Source organism: Pteronotus mesoamericanus, unplaced genomic scaffold (assembly GCF_021234165.1).
Source record: "Pteronotus mesoamericanus isolate MK-2021 breed Mesoamerican mustached bat unplaced genomic scaffold, CSHL_Meso_final scaffold_128, whole genome shotgun sequence".
Classification (NCBI taxonomy): Eukaryota; Metazoa; Chordata; class Mammalia; order Chiroptera; family Mormoopidae; genus Pteronotus; species Pteronotus mesoamericanus.
This window is the reverse complement of record NW_026555305.1, coordinates 1209470-1227405: the sequence shown is the minus strand read 5'-3', so window position 1 is coordinate 1227405 and position 17936 is coordinate 1209470. Positions and strand designations below refer to the sequence as shown.

General features: G+C 46.6%; 2 protein-coding genes across 2 annotated transcripts; both read left to right on the top strand.

Annotated features, from left to right (window-relative positions):
• The first annotated feature begins 1164 nt into the window (after window positions 1-1164).
• On the top strand, window positions 1165-2103 carry LOC129082571 (olfactory receptor 5-like). Its single transcript, XM_054588282.1, has one exon. It carries the CDS (start codon window positions 1165-1167, stop codon window positions 2101-2103), a length of 939 nt encoding a protein of 312 aa, XP_054444257.1.
• Window positions 2104-16643: 14540 nt separating this feature from the next.
• Window positions 16644-17582, top strand: LOC129082575 (olfactory receptor 5A2-like). Its single transcript, XM_054588287.1, has one exon. The coding sequence runs from the start codon at window positions 16656-16658 to the stop codon at window positions 17580-17582; it is 927 nt and encodes a 308-aa protein (XP_054444262.1). The 5' UTR covers window positions 16644-16655.
• The last annotated feature ends 354 nt before the right edge of the window (window positions 17583-17936 follow it).

Below are 17936 nucleotides of genomic sequence, written 5' to 3'. Positions count from 1 at the left end.
CAGGCATGTGTCCTGACCAGGGATTGAACTGGTGACCTTTTGGTTTGCATCATGATGTCCAGCCCACTGAGCCACACCAGTCAGGGCTCCCCTACTATTTCTTGCTGCATCTATTAAGATGAGTGATGCCTGGCCAGCCAGCTCTGATCTGCCACGCATTAAAGAACATGTACTGTATACTGGACAGTGGTGTGCTTTTTCCACCAGGTGCCAGGGATGCAGTTCTGAGTCAGACAGACCCAGCCCTTCCACCCAAGTCTACAGCTCAGTTGGAGAGACACTGAATCACTGAACAAACACACAAAAAATTGAAGACAACGAGAATCACTCTGAAAGGGATTAAGGAGATGTATAGGTAGAGAACAAGAAAAGGGCTTGATAAAGGATGCACAAGGAAGCCTTATTTGAAGATAATATATTGAAAAATTTATGCCAAGGATGATGAAGATTCCCAGAAATAATTAAAGTGAGAAGTGGGAGTAGGATGTTCCAGGCAGAAGGAACTTTATGTAGGAATTATTTAAGGTGTAAAGGACCTTGGAGCTTTTGAGGAAGTGAAAGAGTGCCCATGGGCCTTCAGTAGATAGGAGATCAGGACCCATGCATGACATGTGTTAAACCAGGAGCAATAAGCAGGGATCTGAAAATTGAGGGGCTTTGAGGCTGTGACAGGGAATGTGATGTTTATTCTAAAAGTAATGGAGAAAGCTGTCAGGCTTAAGCAGGAGAATGACCACATATGATCTATGATTTTTTTAAATCCTCACCTGCAGATATGTTTTTATTGGTTTTGAGAGAGAGAGAGAGAGAGAGAGAGAGAGATGCAAGAGAGAAACTTTGATCAGTTGCTTCCTGTACACACACCAACCAGTAATTGAACCTACAACTTAGGTATGTGTGCTGACTGGGAATCAAACTCACAACCTTTTGGTTTACAGGACAATGCTCTAACTAACTGGCCACACAGCCAAGGCTATGATCAATGATTTTGAAAGACCACACTAGCTGCTACGTGGATAAGGACTGTGGAAGACAAGACTGAGAGCAGAGGAACCAGGTAAGGTTACTTCATTAACTCAGGTGAGACACTGGCTGGATCTAGGATGAGGCAAGGTGTAGAGAGAGAGATTAACAACATATTTGATGGGTGAGTTTTGTTCTCAGATGGAGAGGCCCCAGAAACCTGGCAACATGACCAGAGTACAAGAGTTCATCTTGCTGGGGTTGTCCACGAGCTCAGACATAAGGGATGTCCTGTTTGCCATCTTCCTGACTCTCTACCTGGTGACCCTGCTGGAGAACAGCCTGATCATCTACCTTGTCTGCATAGACAGTGAGCTCCACAAGCCCATGTACTTCTTCCTGGGCAACCTGAGCTGCCTGGAGGTAAGCTATGTGTCAGTGATCATGCCCAGCCTGCTTGCGGGGCTTTGGGGTGGACCTGGCCCCATGCCCTTCATAGCCTGCATGACCCAGCTCTTCTTCTTCATCTCCCTCATCTGTACTGAGTGCACCCTCCTGGCTGCTATGGCCTATGATCGCTATGTGGCCATCTGCCACCCACTGCATTACCTGCTGCTCATGAGGCCCCAGGTCTGCCTGGCTTTGTCCTTGTCCTCATGGCTGAGCGGGCTGCTGGTCTCAGTGGTCAAGACATCGTGTATTGCTAGCCTGTCTTACTGTGGCCCCAATGTCCTCAACCACTTCTTCTGCGATGTCTCCCCTCTTCTCAAACTGTCCTGCACCCACGTGGCCCTGACAGAACTGGTGGACTTCATCTCTGCCATTGTCATACTCTGGGGTTCCCTCCTCGTGGCCATAGCCTCCTATGCAGCCATTGGGAGGGCTGTGCTGCGTATACCCTCAGCTGCCGGTCGCTGCAAAGCCTTCTCCACCTGCGCCTCCCACCTGCTGGTGGTGGGGATCTTCTACTCAGCCACTCTCTTCATCTATGCCCGTCCCAGCCGCTTGGAAGCTGCGGATCTCAACAAGATGCTGTCTGTCATCTACACGGTAGTCACGCCCATGTGTAATCCTGTCATCTACTGTCTGCGGAACAAGGAGGTCCAGGCAGCTCTCCACAGAACTCTGCGCTGGTCCTGAGGCTGACCAGGACGCTGGGTGTGGCACAGTTCTCACACTATCAATACTTTATATTTGTATGGAGACAAAATCCACACACCATGTATTTTACTCTTTGCAAATATACAGTTCTGGGGGTTTTAGTATATTCACAAAGTTGTGTGACCCTCTCCACTATCAAATTCTGCATTTCATCACCACCAGGGGAAACCCATACATATTGGAACTCACTCCCAATCCTCTGCACCCAAGGCCTCAGGAACCACTAATCTTTCTGTCTCTAAGGATCTGTTTGCTTTGGGTATTTCACATAAATAGAATCATATCAAATTTGGCCTTTTGCGTAGTGTCTTTCACTTAACATAATGTGTCCAAAGTTTGTGCATGTGGTAGCAGGTGTCGGTATGTCATTCATTTTTTATGGTTGAATAATATTCCATTTTATGTATATACCATGTTCTGTTTACCCACTCATCAGTGGATGGATATCTGCATTGTTTCCAGTTTTTAATCTGCTAGGAATAATTCATGAGAATAAACAACATGTTTTAAGACACTGCATTTTAGGAGAGTTTATTACACAGCGTTCTTGTGGCCCCTGCAGACCAATACACTGCAGTTGGCTCAAATTAGGTTTGTTTGTTCACCATTACCAAGTAATTGTGATCAAGGACCAAGGCTTGGTTTCCGGGGCTCCTGGGAGGCCCAGGCCAGAGAACACACCCAGAGCAGAGAAGCCTGGGGCGGGAGAAGGAAAGAAGAATGAACAAGAGAATAGAGCCCACCTCGTCCTGTCCCCCAGTGCAGGCGGTCCCCCTTAAATGCCTCCACCACGAATGTGGAATGAATCTAAAGGCCTCTCCAAGGCCCAGCAGCTCCTGGCTGGCCCCGCCCCGCCCCCCGTGACCTCATTTCCACTGAGCTGCGTCCACAGTGGCCTTTTCTGCCTCAGAGTCTTTGCACTGCCCATTCCCTTCCCTGGAGATGCTTTTCCCTAGATATTCATGTCCTTTTTAAAAAAATCCTCACCTGAGAATATGTTCATTGATTTGAGTGGGGCGGAGAGAAACATTGATTGGTTGCCTCCCACACTCACTCTGTCTAGGGACCAAACCTGCAACCTTCTGGGGCACAGGTGGCACTCTAACCAACTGAGCTTCCCAGCCAGGACCACTGTTTCCATTTGACAAGGTCTTGGGTGGGCTGGTGTTTGGCTATGTCTCTGTCCCCCTCTCCTGCTGACCTTGCTCCCTGAGCCCAGCCTCAAAGACCTCTGCATTTTCCATGACCCCTGCCATGTCCTCGCCCCAGGGCCTTTGTGTTTGCACAATCCAGTCCCTGCAGCTGTTGGCGTTGTTGGGCCTTTCTCACACTCTTGGTCTCCATTCAAATATCTCCTTTCAGGATTCCTGCCCCTGATGCAAGAAATAACATAATCAGCCACCCCTCCACTACTCCCATTGTCTGGAATGGAATTTAGTGTTTGCTCAATAAAGTCTATTTTCCCTGCAGACTGTGAACACCATGCAATGCCCTGCATAGTTCATTTTCCATTATGTGGTTGCACAGCTTCTCTCTCATAGGAGTTGTTGTGAAGAATCAATGAGGCACCCTGGCTGGGTGGCTCAGTGGGTTGGACATCATCCTGCCAATCAAAAGGTTGCAGGTTCGATTCCCAGTCAGGGCACGTGCCTGCGTTGCGGGGTCAGCGCTGGGCATGCACGAGAGGTGACTGATAGATGTTTCTCTCTCACATTAATGTTTCTCTCCCTCTCTTTCTCCTTCTGTTCCCATCTCTCAATAACAAACAAACAAACACTCTTTTAAAAAGGATCCATGAGGTAATGGACAGAAGCTCTTCGCACCAGGGTGGGTGCACACAGGAGCTGAGTAACTGTGGGTGAACGTGTTGTGGGCACCAACATTTGTTCAATGACCCCAGCAGTCCCATCATGTCATTTCCATGCTCCTATTATATACAAGATGAAGCTTAAATACAACACCGTGGCTGTCGAGGCCCAGAGAGGTATGACTCCCACATTCATTCATTCGTTCCAACTGCAGTGTGTTGAGAGTACCAGGTACTGTCACAGGCCCTGAGCTTGGGTTTGGGGATTCAGCAAAGTCACAGCTGTCCCCTACCCTCACAACGCAAGGGGAGAGCAGAGATAATGTCCTCAGAAAAGGGACACAAAAATTTTTCTAGAATGGCATCCTGACCCCGCTCTCTGTCTACTAGCTCCTAGGAGATGCTCAATCAACATTTATTGCAAGCATTAACCTGTGCATTACCAACAGCTTTATCCCTGGCACCAACACCATGTCTGGCCCATACTGGGTGCTGCATGAATATTTACTGATGGCTGAACATCTATCTTGTACACAGTCACATTCCCCTAGATCAGCATCTGGTACATACAGTTGTTGCTCAAAATATTTGTTGAATGACTAAAGAGAGGCTATGCTCTCGGTTCTCACCACTCCCCTTCACTTAAAGGCATTATTTTTTAAAAACTGATTTGAGAGAAAGAGGAAGAAAGGGAGAGAGACATCAAGAGACATTCATTTGTTTTTCCACTCATTCACACATTCATTAGTTGGTTCTTGCATGTGCCCTGACTGGAGATTGAACCCACACCTTTTGATGCCCCAGATGATGCTCTAACCAACTGAGCCACCTGGCCAGGGTTGAGCCTTACTTTTTTATCCGTAAGTGGATGACACTAAAAATAAGTAAATAATAACCACTAAGTCTTGGGACTGTGGGTGAAGAGAATTAAGTCCAGAGAATACATGTGTGTTACTCAAAGTCAAGAGGAGACAGAAACTCTTAAACGGAATTGCTTTCCTACAGTCTCACTGCTGGTGAACAGGAGAGATTCAGTCTGCCAAGTTCACAGTCACACTTCCTGAAGTTGCGGATGCAATGAACATCTGCTCTGCACCCCTATCAGAGGTCCTGCATTGGACCATCTCTGTGAAAACCATCCTGATACACACTCATCACATAAAGAATGTCAACAGGCTCCTAAGGGGTCCCTTGGCTTCTGCGCTGGCCAGCCCACCCCTGCACTGCCCACCAGAGCAATGTGACTGGATTCTCTGTGGGAAATGGAGGGGTGACTGGGGGTCTGCCGAGGAACACAGACATAGCTCCTGCATTCCATGCTGGACACTGTCCATCGCCTGGTGGACACAGGTTAAACTTAAAAATTAAAAAAAAATCCTCACCCAAGGTATGTCTATTGATTTGAGAGGGGAGGGGGGGGGAGGGAAATTTCAATGTGAGAAAGAAACATCGATTGGTTGCCTCCCATATGTGACCTGACCAGGAATGGAACCCACAGTATTTTGGTGTATGGAGTGATGCTCCAACCAACTGAGCCACTCAGCCAGGGCTCCTGATGGACACGGTTTCGATCCCTCTTCCAGTACCTGAACTAATGAAGGTCCTCATCACCTCTCCAGGGACCCATATTTGCCTCTGCTCTTCTGAAAATTTCTCCCTAGACTCATTCATTCAGCTGATATTTACTGAGCACCTATTCTAATCTCAAGATTGTGCTAGAACAGCCTTGACGGGTGTGGCTCAGTGGGTTGAACACCAGCCTGTAAACTGAAAAGTTGCCAGTTAAATTCCCGCTCAGGGCACATGCCTGTGGGTTGCAGGTTTGATCTCTAGAAGGGGTACATGGGAGAGGCACCTGATCGATGTGTCCCTCACACATCGATGTTTCTCTCTCTTTCTTTTTCCCTCTCTTCTCCTCTCTCTAAGAAACAAATAAAATCTTTAAAGAATAAACTTTGTGCCAGAACAAGCTACAGGGGGGCAGTCAGGAGGCAACTCAGCAGTCCTGGTGTGGATGAGAGTGGCTGAGACCGTCGGGGCACAGGTTTAGATGAAGACACCTGGACTCTTCAAGATAAACTTTGGAGGTGGAGTCCATAGACATTGCTGGTGGATTGGCTATGAGGGATAAAGGGTCACTGTAGATGTCTGGCTTGAGCCATGCAATGACATCACTTATTGAGATGGCCAAGTTTGGGGCGAGGTGAGGAGAATAAGGGTTGAGCACGCACATGAGTATGAAAGGTCTCTGAGACCCTCAGCTGGGTTGCACTAAACATGGCTGGACTTACAGGTTGGGGTTCAGATGAGAGCTCAGGATGGGGATAAACACTCAGGCATTGTTAGCACAGAGATACTTTTTGAGGTCAACGATGGCATGAGCTTGCTCAGGAAGACGATGTTGGTTTAACCTCCAAGTTTCTCTCCTGATCTGTCAGTGGAGGAGGGCGTAGGAAGGGCTCCCCTTAACTGGGCTCTCACTGCTGCATGTAGTGCTATTATTATCATCCTACTTTTTTAAATCCTCACCGGAGGATATGTTTATTGATTTTAGAGAGAAAGAGAAAAGGAGAGGGGAGGGGAGAGAGAGAGAGAGATTCATTTGTTGTTCTATTTATTTATGTACTCGTTGGTTGATTCTTGTATGTGCCCTGACCAAGGATCGAACCCAAAACTTTGGTGTATCAGGATAATGCTCTAGCCAACTGAGCTACCTGGTCAGGGTTCAATTCAGGTCAGCGCACATACCTAGGTTGCAGGGCATTTATGGGAGGCAACTCATTGTTTCTCTCTCACATTGATGTTTCTCTCTCTCTCTCTCTCTCTCTCTCTCTCTCTCTCTCAAATCAATAAATATATCTTCAGATGAGGATTAAAGAAAATATTTTGTCCACTTGCATGCATTCCCTCGAGTCATCAAATTCATCAGGACAGAAAGTAGATGGGGGATGCCAGGGGCTGGGGGAGAGGGAGGGTGAGTTAATGTTTAATGGGGACAGAGTTTCAGTTTTACAAGATGGAAAAGTTCTAGAGATGATGGTGGTGATGGTTGAACAACAATGTGAATGTACTCTATGCCACTGAACTGTGCACTTAAAAATATTTAAGATGGTAAATATGCTATGTGTCTTTTACACCAAATTAATAAAATAAAAAATTTAAATATACTTGAAATAGAAAGAGAGCATTTCTCAGGAACCAATCCCTGTTTCCAGGGTTTATTATTTAGCTTTTATCCTTCAGATTTTTGTTATGTATACAAAATGTTTTATGGGATTTGACTCCTCCCATAATTTCATCTAAGACTTTAGAATCAGAGAAAAATTAGGTTTGTGGAAATTTACCTGCATTACTCAAAGACCCTCCCTTTGAAGGGGAGGCAGGGAGGAGGGAGGAGCAGGGAGAGAGTGAGGGAAGATTGTTTTACAGTTAGGGTGTAGGTGAGCCATCGCTCTTCATTTTCAGAGCAAAATAAGTGAAGCTGAGAGAGGGGGACTCTCTGCCCCAAGGTCCAGCCATCCTCTTCCCCACTCCACGCTCCCACCACCAGGCTGCTCTGTAAGGTTATCCTCAGATGGCGGATGAGGCAGGAAGCAGCAGCCCAGGCAGCTTCGGCAGCTCACAGAGCACAATGGGTGGAGGGAAGTGGCATCCATAGCTCCTGTTCCCAGTCAGATCCTCAGAAGAACCACCTTTTTCTCTCTGAATAACCAAACGATGCTCTGGTCCCAAAGAGGACAAAGATGAAGTCGCGGCTCCCAGTGCATCCACATCTCAGTGTCTTGACTAAAGCCAGGGACATTGGGGCTGTCCTCCTGGAATAATTCCAAATCACGGTTCGTTATCTCTGTGCCCCCCACAGTAGTAGGGAGATAGCCCTTGCATTCTGTCCACACCCGCCTTCCATGACAAGCGCTGAGGAGTCAGTTCTCCACCATGGAAGACACTATTTATGCTTGATGCTGGCAAGGGCTTGAACAAGCAGGTCCTCACTCGTTCTTCTGGTGGAAGTGTCAATGGAGGGCCAGCTGACGGAACCAAGATAATGTTAAAGCATGCCTTCCCGTATGCATGCCTTATGAATGTCCGTTTAGTTCTTATAACAATACTGTGGGCTGAGCCCTGGCCGGCTAGCTCACTGGGTTAGAGCATCACCCTGATAGGCCAAGGTTGCAGGTTCAGTCCCTGGTCAGGGCACATTCAGGAAACAACCAATGAATGCATAAATAAGTGGAACAACAAAGCAGTGTTTCTTTCTCTTTCTCTCAAGCCAAATTAGTAAATAAAATTTAAAAAATACGGTGGGCCAATTATCACCATCCTCATCATCCCTGTTTTGCAGATGAAGAAAATCAAGTCATAGAGAGGATGAGTCATTGATCCAATGCCACATAACCAGAAAAAAAAAGTCAGGATTTGGACTCACGCAGTCTTCTCCAGAGAACATATATCCATTACCTTCTACTGCCTTTTGAAACAGTAATGAATTCACCATCTCTTAAAGTTGTCAGCTAAAACACAGTGCACCCAGCTATATTTAAATTTCATATAAAAAAATCTTTCTTTAAAGTATAATTATACAAAGAATTTTTAACATAAGTATGTCCTAAATAATGCATGGGCCTACTTATATTTTTTAGAAGTTTGTTTATCTGAAACTCCTATTTAACCAAGTATCCTGCACTTTTATTTGCTAAATCTGACAACCCTACTACCTCATATAACAAAATAACTACATATGAGTAGTTCCAGGATTGGTAAATTCAATGTTTCAATATCAGTGCTTTAAATTTGCTTCTCTGTGATTCTTTAGGTTTCCCCCTCATGGTTACAAAATGGCTGCTAGTGCCCCATTCTTATAGGATAACATCCAAAAGCATCAGAGAAGAAGAAAAGGTAGGAAGGGGAAGAATGAGGAATGCAGTTTCTTCTGGTTCTTTCTTTCTTTTTTTTTTTTTAAATTCCTCAACCCAGGATATGTTTATTGATTTTAGAGCAAGAAGAAGAGAGAGAGACACACATCAATGTGACAGAGAAACATCGATTGGTTGCCTTCCTTATGTGCCCCAACCAGGGTTTGAACCTGCAACCTTTTCAGTGTATGGCATGAGCCTCTAACTTGCATTCCCACCAACAGTGCATGAGGGTTCCTTTTCTCCACATCTTCGCTGGCACTTGTTTGTTGCTTTATTGATAATAAACATTCTGACAGGTGTGAGGTAGTATACTACTGTTTTTAAGTGTTTTAATCTGTAAGAATTCCCCTCTGCAAAATTTATTCACAATTTATTTGCTGAAGAAATAGTAGGACTCTTGCTATCTTGATAGCATAGTGGTTAAGTGCATGAATTCTCAAAATAAAATAGCCTAGTCCATTTTTTAGTAAACTTACCATACAAGTGTTACTTACATACAGAAAAGCACATGAACCATAATTGTGCAGCTTGATGAATCTTCACAAATGAACACACCCTTGTAACCAGCAACCAGATCAGGAAACAAATATTATTTGCACCCCAGAACCACCCCACACACACCACTAGACTCTACTCTCCTACAAAGGGAATTGCAGTCTGGTCTTCATATTACCATTGATTAGTTTTGCCTATTTTAAACTTTCTATAAACAGAATCATACTATGAAGCAGGTGGACAGAGCGTATTATTGTTCATTCCACCCGGTAGTATTTATGGGGCATCTACTGAGTCAGACAAGGTTCTACTTGCTGCAGAGTCAGCAGCGAGTGCGTCAGACAAAAGTCTCTGGATCTTATGCTCCGGTGGAGGGAGGTCAGTCGTAAACCAGTAAATCAATTTTCCAACTTCTGCACTGCTGACATTGGGGCTGAATCCCTCTTTGTTGTGGGGGAGGGGCAGTCCTGCACATTGTAGGATTTTGAGCAGCATCCCTGCTTTCTAACCACCAAGAACGACTGGTCTTTCCTGTGGACAACCAAAAATATTCCAAACATTACCAAGTGTCCCCTGGGGAGCAAAGTCACCCCTATGGAGAGCCACTGCGGTAAAGAAACAAAGATCATTTTAGTCCTTCAGTCATTCAACAAGTTTTCATGGTCTCTGCTACGTGCTGGGCACTGTTCTCGGCACTGAAGGTGGAAAGGAAAAACCAGCCAATGCTCAGTCCTCACCCACGTGCCCATTTTAGGAAGAGGAAATCATTTCTCGAAGAGCTGAACTACACGCAGCTAAGCTGGGCCGTTCTGGCTCACACTGAAAACTTTTCCTCTCTGGCAACCCTGGGAGGTGTTTTCTCCAACCAAGGCACCCATGGGAAGGAGGCACCTGCCAGGCTTCCTGGTTAATGAAGTCAACAAATCAAAAAGTTCCTTCAAGACTCCCAGGCCAGTCTCGGCCGCCTGCTCCTAACAAGCTCAGAGCCCCAGTCCCCAGCGGCTCTTGAAGGTCAGTGGAGGCCAATTATTCCAGTCCCGCCTGGCATCTCCGGCTGAGGACCCCGGCCGCCCATCACCAGGCGGGGCCTCTCTTGGGCACTGAGCGTGTTAGCAGAGTTCTCATCCTTGGGGAGCCACCAGGAGCTTCAGCTTAATGAGGAATTGGCATTAGTTGCACTTCCAGGTTCTTATTAAGTTACTTTGTCTCTCTGTGGGCACTAATGACACTTAATAGGCCAAGTAGCAACACTAAAGATGTATTCTCTCTAATTGCCATGATTTCCTGCTCAAAAACACCCAGCCCTGTGTCTTTAATTGACATTGATGTGCTGATGATGCCCTCAAAATTATCGTCTAGCCCGGACCTCCCCCTGCCACCAGCACCCATCCCTTGTGTCCCCCTTGTTTTTCTGTTTCTCCACTTAAATTTCTAACAGCCATCTCACAATTAACATAGTAAAGTAGAAACTTGATGTTAGGTCCCCAAACCCATTCTTCCTACAACTTCCCCCAGTTCAGTAAACAGCATCATTGTTCACCCAGAGACTCAGACCAAAAGCCTTTAACTCACCCCGTCACCAACACATGATGGTTAGAAGTACAGGGTCATGTGGCCGGGTTCAAATCCTGATGTCCCCATTTACTCACTCTGTGGCTTTGGACACAATTCTCTCTGCCTCTGTTTCCTCATCTGTAAACTGGGACTCTATTGAGACCTACCAGATAGGATTATTGTGAGGTCCAAACGTGTGTGTAATCATATATGTGTATGATCATACACACTACATGTATGTGACAGCACATGGAACAGAGTAAGTGGTTTATTATTAGGCATTATACTACTATTATGTTATTGTATAATATTAAATTACTATATTTTTATATTACGTACCATCAGGTATTATATTACTGCTACGTAGATATTACCATATTATGATGTTATGTATTGTCTTGTATTATATTACTATTATTCCTTTTTAAAAAAATTTTCTTCATTGATATTAGAGAGACAGGAAGAGAAACATCAACTTGGTGTTCCACTTACGTGGGCATTCATTGGTTGCTTATTGTATGTGCCCTAACTGGGGATCAATGTGTGTTGGGACAATGCTCTAACCCACTGAGTGACCCAGCCAGGGCACTATTATTTCTTCCACAGCCCACATGCTACCATGGGCGAGAATTTTCATTTCCATCTTCACAATATATACATTTATGCCCACCGTCACCACCTCTACTGTTACCATGCTAGTACAAGCCACCATCGTCCTTGATCAGACCCCGGCCGGACCACCTAGACTCCCTGGGTTCACTGTTGCCCCCTAAAGTTTAGTCCCTACACTGCAATTGCAGTGGTCTTCATTTATTTATTTTTATTATTGATTTTAGAGAGGAAACAGGGGAGAGAGGGGGAGAGAGAGAGAGAGAGACATCAATTTGTTTTTCCACTTATTGATGCCTTCATTGGCGGATTCTCGTATGTGGCCTGACCGGGGATCCAACCCCCAACCTTGGCACATTGGGACAACGCTCTGACCAAGTGAGCAACCCAACCAGGGCACAGTGGTCTCTCAGAAACAGAGTTCAGACCGTGTCACACTCTGATCCCAGCCCTACCTACCATGCTGCCCCTCCAGCCCACACTCTTCAGCAGGGCCCTCAGGAACCACTTGGTCTCCCCATTCCCTACCTCTCCTCCTCCTCTCTTGCTCCGCCATACCTGCACTCAGCTCCAGTCACATCAGGCCTTTCTTTCAGGTGCTCAGCATGCCAAGTGCCTCGCAACCTTAAGACCTTTGCACATGTCGTTCCCTCTGCTTCCATCGTCTCTTCTCAGTTCACTGGGTGGCTCATTCTGCCACTTCGTCCGGGTCTCAGCCCAGCTGTCCCTTCTTCATTAAGCTGTCCTTGATCAGCCTGACTCAATAAGCCCCTCACTGTCTGCCTGTGCTCATCATCCTGCTTTACTGTTCATCATCCACTTACCACCACCTGGAACTTGAAAATATATTTGTTTACTTATCTATTGTCTGATTTCCAACTAGAATATAATATCTATGATTTAAGAGACCTGGAATTTCTGGTTTACAGTGGTCCTTCAAAATAAAAAAAAAGTAGATGCATTAAATTTTAAAACTCAAGAATGAGCCCTTGCTGGGTAGCTCAGTTTGTTAGAATGTCATTTCTATATGCCAGGTTTACAGGTTCTATCCCCAGTCAGGGCACATACAAGAGTCAACCAATGAGTACATAAATAAGTGAAGTAAAAAAAAATCGATGTTTCTCTCTCTCTTTCTCAAATCAATAAATAAAAATTTTTAAAAAGAATGTTCAATGATATGGACTGTTGCAGCTTTTGATAGAGGAAATATTTTGGTATTTCTAGAGAACACTCTAGAAAGTGGTCAAGAGGCATGGCTGATGACTTACTGTCAAGGAGTCTTGTTCTCAGAGCCTAGAGCCACTGTGGGACAGAAAGTCCCCAGAGGTGCCCTTGGATGAATTCCCAAGAGGATGAGAAACGGCTAAGAGGGGTGGATGGCTCAGAGCCAACCCCACCCGAAGTCATTGATGCTGGCTCATCCCCAAGGTCTTCCTTGCCCACAGTTTATAAATTGGGATTCATCTGGAATCCCAGCCTGGATCTCTATCAATTGCCTCGGCCCCTTGGAGATCTAGCCTTCCACCAGCCCTGCTCAGAAAGGTGGCTTCACCTGCTGCTGGTGGGCTTGGCCAGGATGCTCAGCCAGGTAGGTCCTGATGCTTAACCTTCCCTTGGCTCCTGTCTCACACCTGGGGTGACTGGAGGCAGCAGAGCAGTCATTAAAACCTGCAGAATCATCAGCCAGGTTTGAAACCCAGCACGGCCACTACTGGCTATGAGACCTTGGGCAAATTGCTTAACCTCTCTGTGCCTTGGTTTTTCTATCTGTGAAATCGAACCATAAAATAGTGCCTTCCTTCTCAGGTGGCTCAGATGGGTGGAGCGTCGCCCTGTATGCCAGGAAGTTACAGGTTTAATTTCTGGTCAGGGTGCCTACGAGAGGCAACCAGTTGATGTTTCTCTCTCACCCTTCCTCTCTCTCAAATCAATAAACATACATTGGGTGAGGATTAAAACAAACAGTGCCTGCCTTCAAGGGTCATTGGGAGGATTGCGTGACATGCACGAAAAGTGCCCAGTCTCTTGGGGAGTAACATTTAAATGCTGGAGATCGCTCTGCTGACGTGGTACAAAGAGCTCGAGACTAAGTCAGCACAGCACCCTCGGTGCTGTTGGCGCTTTGGGGTCAGATCATTCTGCTGTGGGGCTGCCCTGTGTACTGTTGAATATTTAGCAGCAGCCCTGGGCTCTGCCCACTGGAAGCCAGGACCATCTTCCCCAGTTGTGACAACAAGAAATGTCTCCAGACACTGCCACACGCCCTCCCCCCTGTGGGGACATGGTCACCCCTGGTCGAGAATCGCTGCTCTGAGGAAGGTCCCCATGAGTAGAGGTGTGTGCGCGACGCTATGAGACTGCAGGGCGGCAGTACTTTGGGGAACACACAGGCTTTGGTGAAGAGGCGTTCCTGAAATTTCATGCACCCCCCGAAGTGCTATACTTCTGTGTCCCACATCGGCCAGGCTCACTTCTCCCAGGGCTGATGGCTCCAATCTGGGGTCTCTGCTCTTCTCCATTATTTCAAATTATGATGTTTGGGGTATTAATTTACCTCCAGGAAGTTCTGAGAAACACAGAGTCAGCCACTTGGAGAAAATGGTAAAGACACACTGTGTTTAGGTGCCAGGCACCATTCTGAGGGCTGCACTTAATCACCCTGACACCTTCGTGGTGGGAGATGTCTTTGTTATTCCTGTGCCTTACGGATAAAGAAACCAAAACACAAACAAAAGAGACAGACTCAGATACAGAGAACAGACTGACAGCTGTAAGAGGGAAGAGGGTTGGGGAGGTAGAAGAGGGTAAAAGAGGGATAAACGGTGATGGAAGGAGACCTGACTTGGGGTGGTGATCACACAATACAACATACAGATGATGTACTATAGAATTGTTCCCCTGAAACCTATATAATTTTGTTAACCAATGTCACCCCAATAAATTCAATTAAAAACAAAAAAAATATAAAAGAAAAGAGAAGGAACCAAAGGACAGGGAAGTAATTTTCCTAAGGTCACACAGCTAGTAGGTGGCAGGGATGGGGTCTGAACCCCCGCAGCCTCTCCCCTAGTCTGTGCTGTAAACCATGACGCAAACCTCCTCTTGGCTGAGCCAGCGCTGGTGAATTTGAAACTTATTTTCTCATGACAGGCTCCTGTCATCCAACAAAAGCTGAGCTGCTAATCCAGTAACCAGTTAATAATAAACATGGGACTGCCTGCAGCTGAAGGAAAGGGGCCAGATGCCTGCCAGACAAAGTCCCCATGCCTTGGTGGCCCCTGAGGGCTCCGTGGAACTGTGTGGAAATGCCTTTGCAAGCTCCTGGGTTTGCAGGTGAGAAAGCTGAAACAAAGTAGTGCAATAATGATAACTAAAAGCCCAGGCTGGGTGGCTAGGTTGGTTGGACCGTCGGCCCGTACACCAAAAGTTTGTGGGTTTGATCCCTGGTCAGGGCACATTCCTGAGTTGTGGGTTGGATTCCTGATCAGGGCGCATATGGGAGGCAACCAATTGCTGTTTCTCTCTCACGTTGATGTTTCTCTTTCACCTCCCCATCACCCTGCCTAAAAAATCAATTAAAAAAAACAACATATCCTCTCGTGAGGATTAAAAATAAATAAATAAATGGAAGGGCTGACCATGTCAATGCATAACATTATTCCTTTCCAAGCGATACATACATACATGCCGTATTTCTTTTTTTAAGTAAATTTTGAAAAACATGAGTGAGATGAGAAAATATGTGTAGAGAAGGCAGGATGAGTTGGCCAAGGTGTGCAGAATTGAACTTCCTGCAAGCTGTGTTCTGTTGGAACACTGTAATTTTCTACGGTGGTAACAGATGTTGCCACACTTCTGTTCATCGGCTCTTTGCAGAATACCAGTGCACATTTTATCTCCTCCCTGAGTGCAATATCTGAAAAGCTGAGGGTGTGTTTTTCTCCAGTCACACATTAAAAGAACTCATAGCCTTGGCCAGGTAGCTCAGCTGGTTAGAGCATTTTCCCAATACACTAAGGTTGTGGGTTTGATCCCTGTTCAGGGCACACATGCAAGAATCAACCAAGTGGAACAACAAAACAATGTTTCTCTCTCTCTCTCTCAAATCAATAAATGAAAATATTAAATTAAAATAATTCTCAGCCCTGGTGAGTGCGGCTTGGTTGGTTGGAGTGTCATCCTGTAAACCGAAAGGTCATGGGTTCGATTCCCCATCAGGGCATGTGCCTGGGTTGCGGGTTTGGTCTCTGGTCAGGTTTGGTTTCCGGTCATGTGAGAGGCAACCAATCAATGTGTCTCTCTTACATAGGTGTTTCCCTCTCTTTCCTTTCCTTCCCTCCCTCTTTAAAATCAGTAAGCATGTCCTTGGGTGAGGATAAAAAAAATAATTCCCAACTGTACAGTTAGCAATGTTCATCCATTTACCCCGTGAGGCCATCTCATGCAGGTACCTGTGTGATGCTAAGGGAAACCAGGTTACAATGTCTGTTCCCCAGGATCTTGTGGCAGATGAGAAGGGGACAAAGGACATTAGCCATGTGGCTGTGTTGCTTATCTTTTTCACTTCAACATGGGAAGGCTCTAGTTCTTGAGGAGGAGCAGAATCAGGTGATTCAAGCAAGAGGGCTGGGAAGGCGGGAGGCTGTTTCATTGCCTAGGGCTACTGTAACAATCTCCACCAACACAGTCTTTTAAAACAACACACATGTGCTTTCTTACAGGTTCAGAAGCCCAAAGAATGAAAAGGATCTCACAGAGCTGAAAACAGGAGGGTGGCTGACTGCATCTTTCCCTGGAGGGTCTGGGAGAAGATGTCCCCTTACCTTTAAAAAAAAAAAAAGCTTTTTATTTATTGATTTTGGAGGGTGGGGTGGGGGGGAGGAGAGAGAGATTTGTTGTTCTACTTATTTATGCATCCATTGGTTGAATATTGTATGTGCCCCAACTGGGGATTAATCTGGCAACCTTTTGGTGCATGGAAAGTTGTCCCAAAGAATTGAGCCACCTGGCCAGGGCATTTATACTTGTTTAATGAGCAATATTTGAGTCTCATTCCAGCCTCCACTCACCCAGCTTCTTCCCCACTTCCTCCCAGGTTTTAGGTACTGTTGGCTCCTCTCACGTGCTGCTCCCAGAGCACCCTCCAGAACATGACCAACTTCACCGCGGTATCTGTCTTCCTCCTCCAGGGCTTCTCGGCTGTCCCTGAGCTACAGCTGCTCAGCACGGCCACCTTCCTTCTCCTTTACTTGGCCGCGATTCTGGGAAACATCTCCATCATGGCTGCTGTGACCCTTGACGCCCGTCTGCACATACCCATGTACTTCTTCCTCAAGCACCTCTCCCTGGTGGACATCTGCTCCCTGTCTACCACTCTGCCCCGGGCCCTGGTGTCCACCATGCTGGGCTCTGGGGACATTTCCCTCCTTGCATGCGCTTCCCAACTCTTTGCTTTTGTCAGCCTTGGGTCCACGGAGTGTTTTCTCATCACCTCCATGGCTTATGATCGTTGCCTGGCCATCTACAGGCCTCTGGTGTATGGGGCAGCCATGAGCCGCCGGGCCTGTGTGTCCCTGGTGGCAGTGGCCTGGGGTGGCGGACTCCTCTTTTCCGCCTTCCACACAGCCAACACTTTCTCCCTGTCCTTCTGCGGCCCCCTGGTGATCGACCACTTTTTCTGTGACATCCCCCCAATCATGCGCCTCGCCTGTGCCAATGCTGATGCCCACGAGGTTGCTGGATTCGCAGTCAGCGGCTGTGTCATCATGAGCTGCTTTGCCCTCACTGTCCTGTCCTATGTTCGCATCCTGGCCACAGTGGCTCAGATTCGCTCTGTGGCCGGCCGCCAAAAGGCCTTCTCCACATGCTCTTCCCACCTGGCTACAGTGATACTGTTCTATGGCACCGGCAGCTCTGCCTACATGCGGCCTAGTTCCCACTCCTCCCCCCTGCAAGGACGCGTGGCTGCTGTCTTCTACTCCATCCTCACTCCCACCCTGAACCCGCTCATCTACAGCCTGAGGAACAAGGACATGAAGGGAGCCCTGCAGAAGCTCTATCGGCAGGTGCCATTCTAGGACACTGGAGGGGCTCAGAAATCTACCCTCATGGGATGATTCAGCCAGGGCTTGAGTTGGCTTTTTAAAAGTTACTTGTCCACATTAAAATATTGAGAGACTTGCCCTGGCTAGGCAGCTTACTTGGTTAAAGCATTGTCATGATACGCCACGGCTGCAGGTTTAATCCCCAGTCAGGGCACATACAAGAATCAACCAGTGAATGTATGACTAAGTGGAACAAATCACTGTTTCTCTCTTTCTCCCTTCTTCTCTCTCTAAAATCAGTAAATAAACAACTTAAAATAACGAGAGACTTCCCGTAAAAATTGAGCATTCTAGATCTTCCTGACAAATCAAAGGATCTGGTAACAG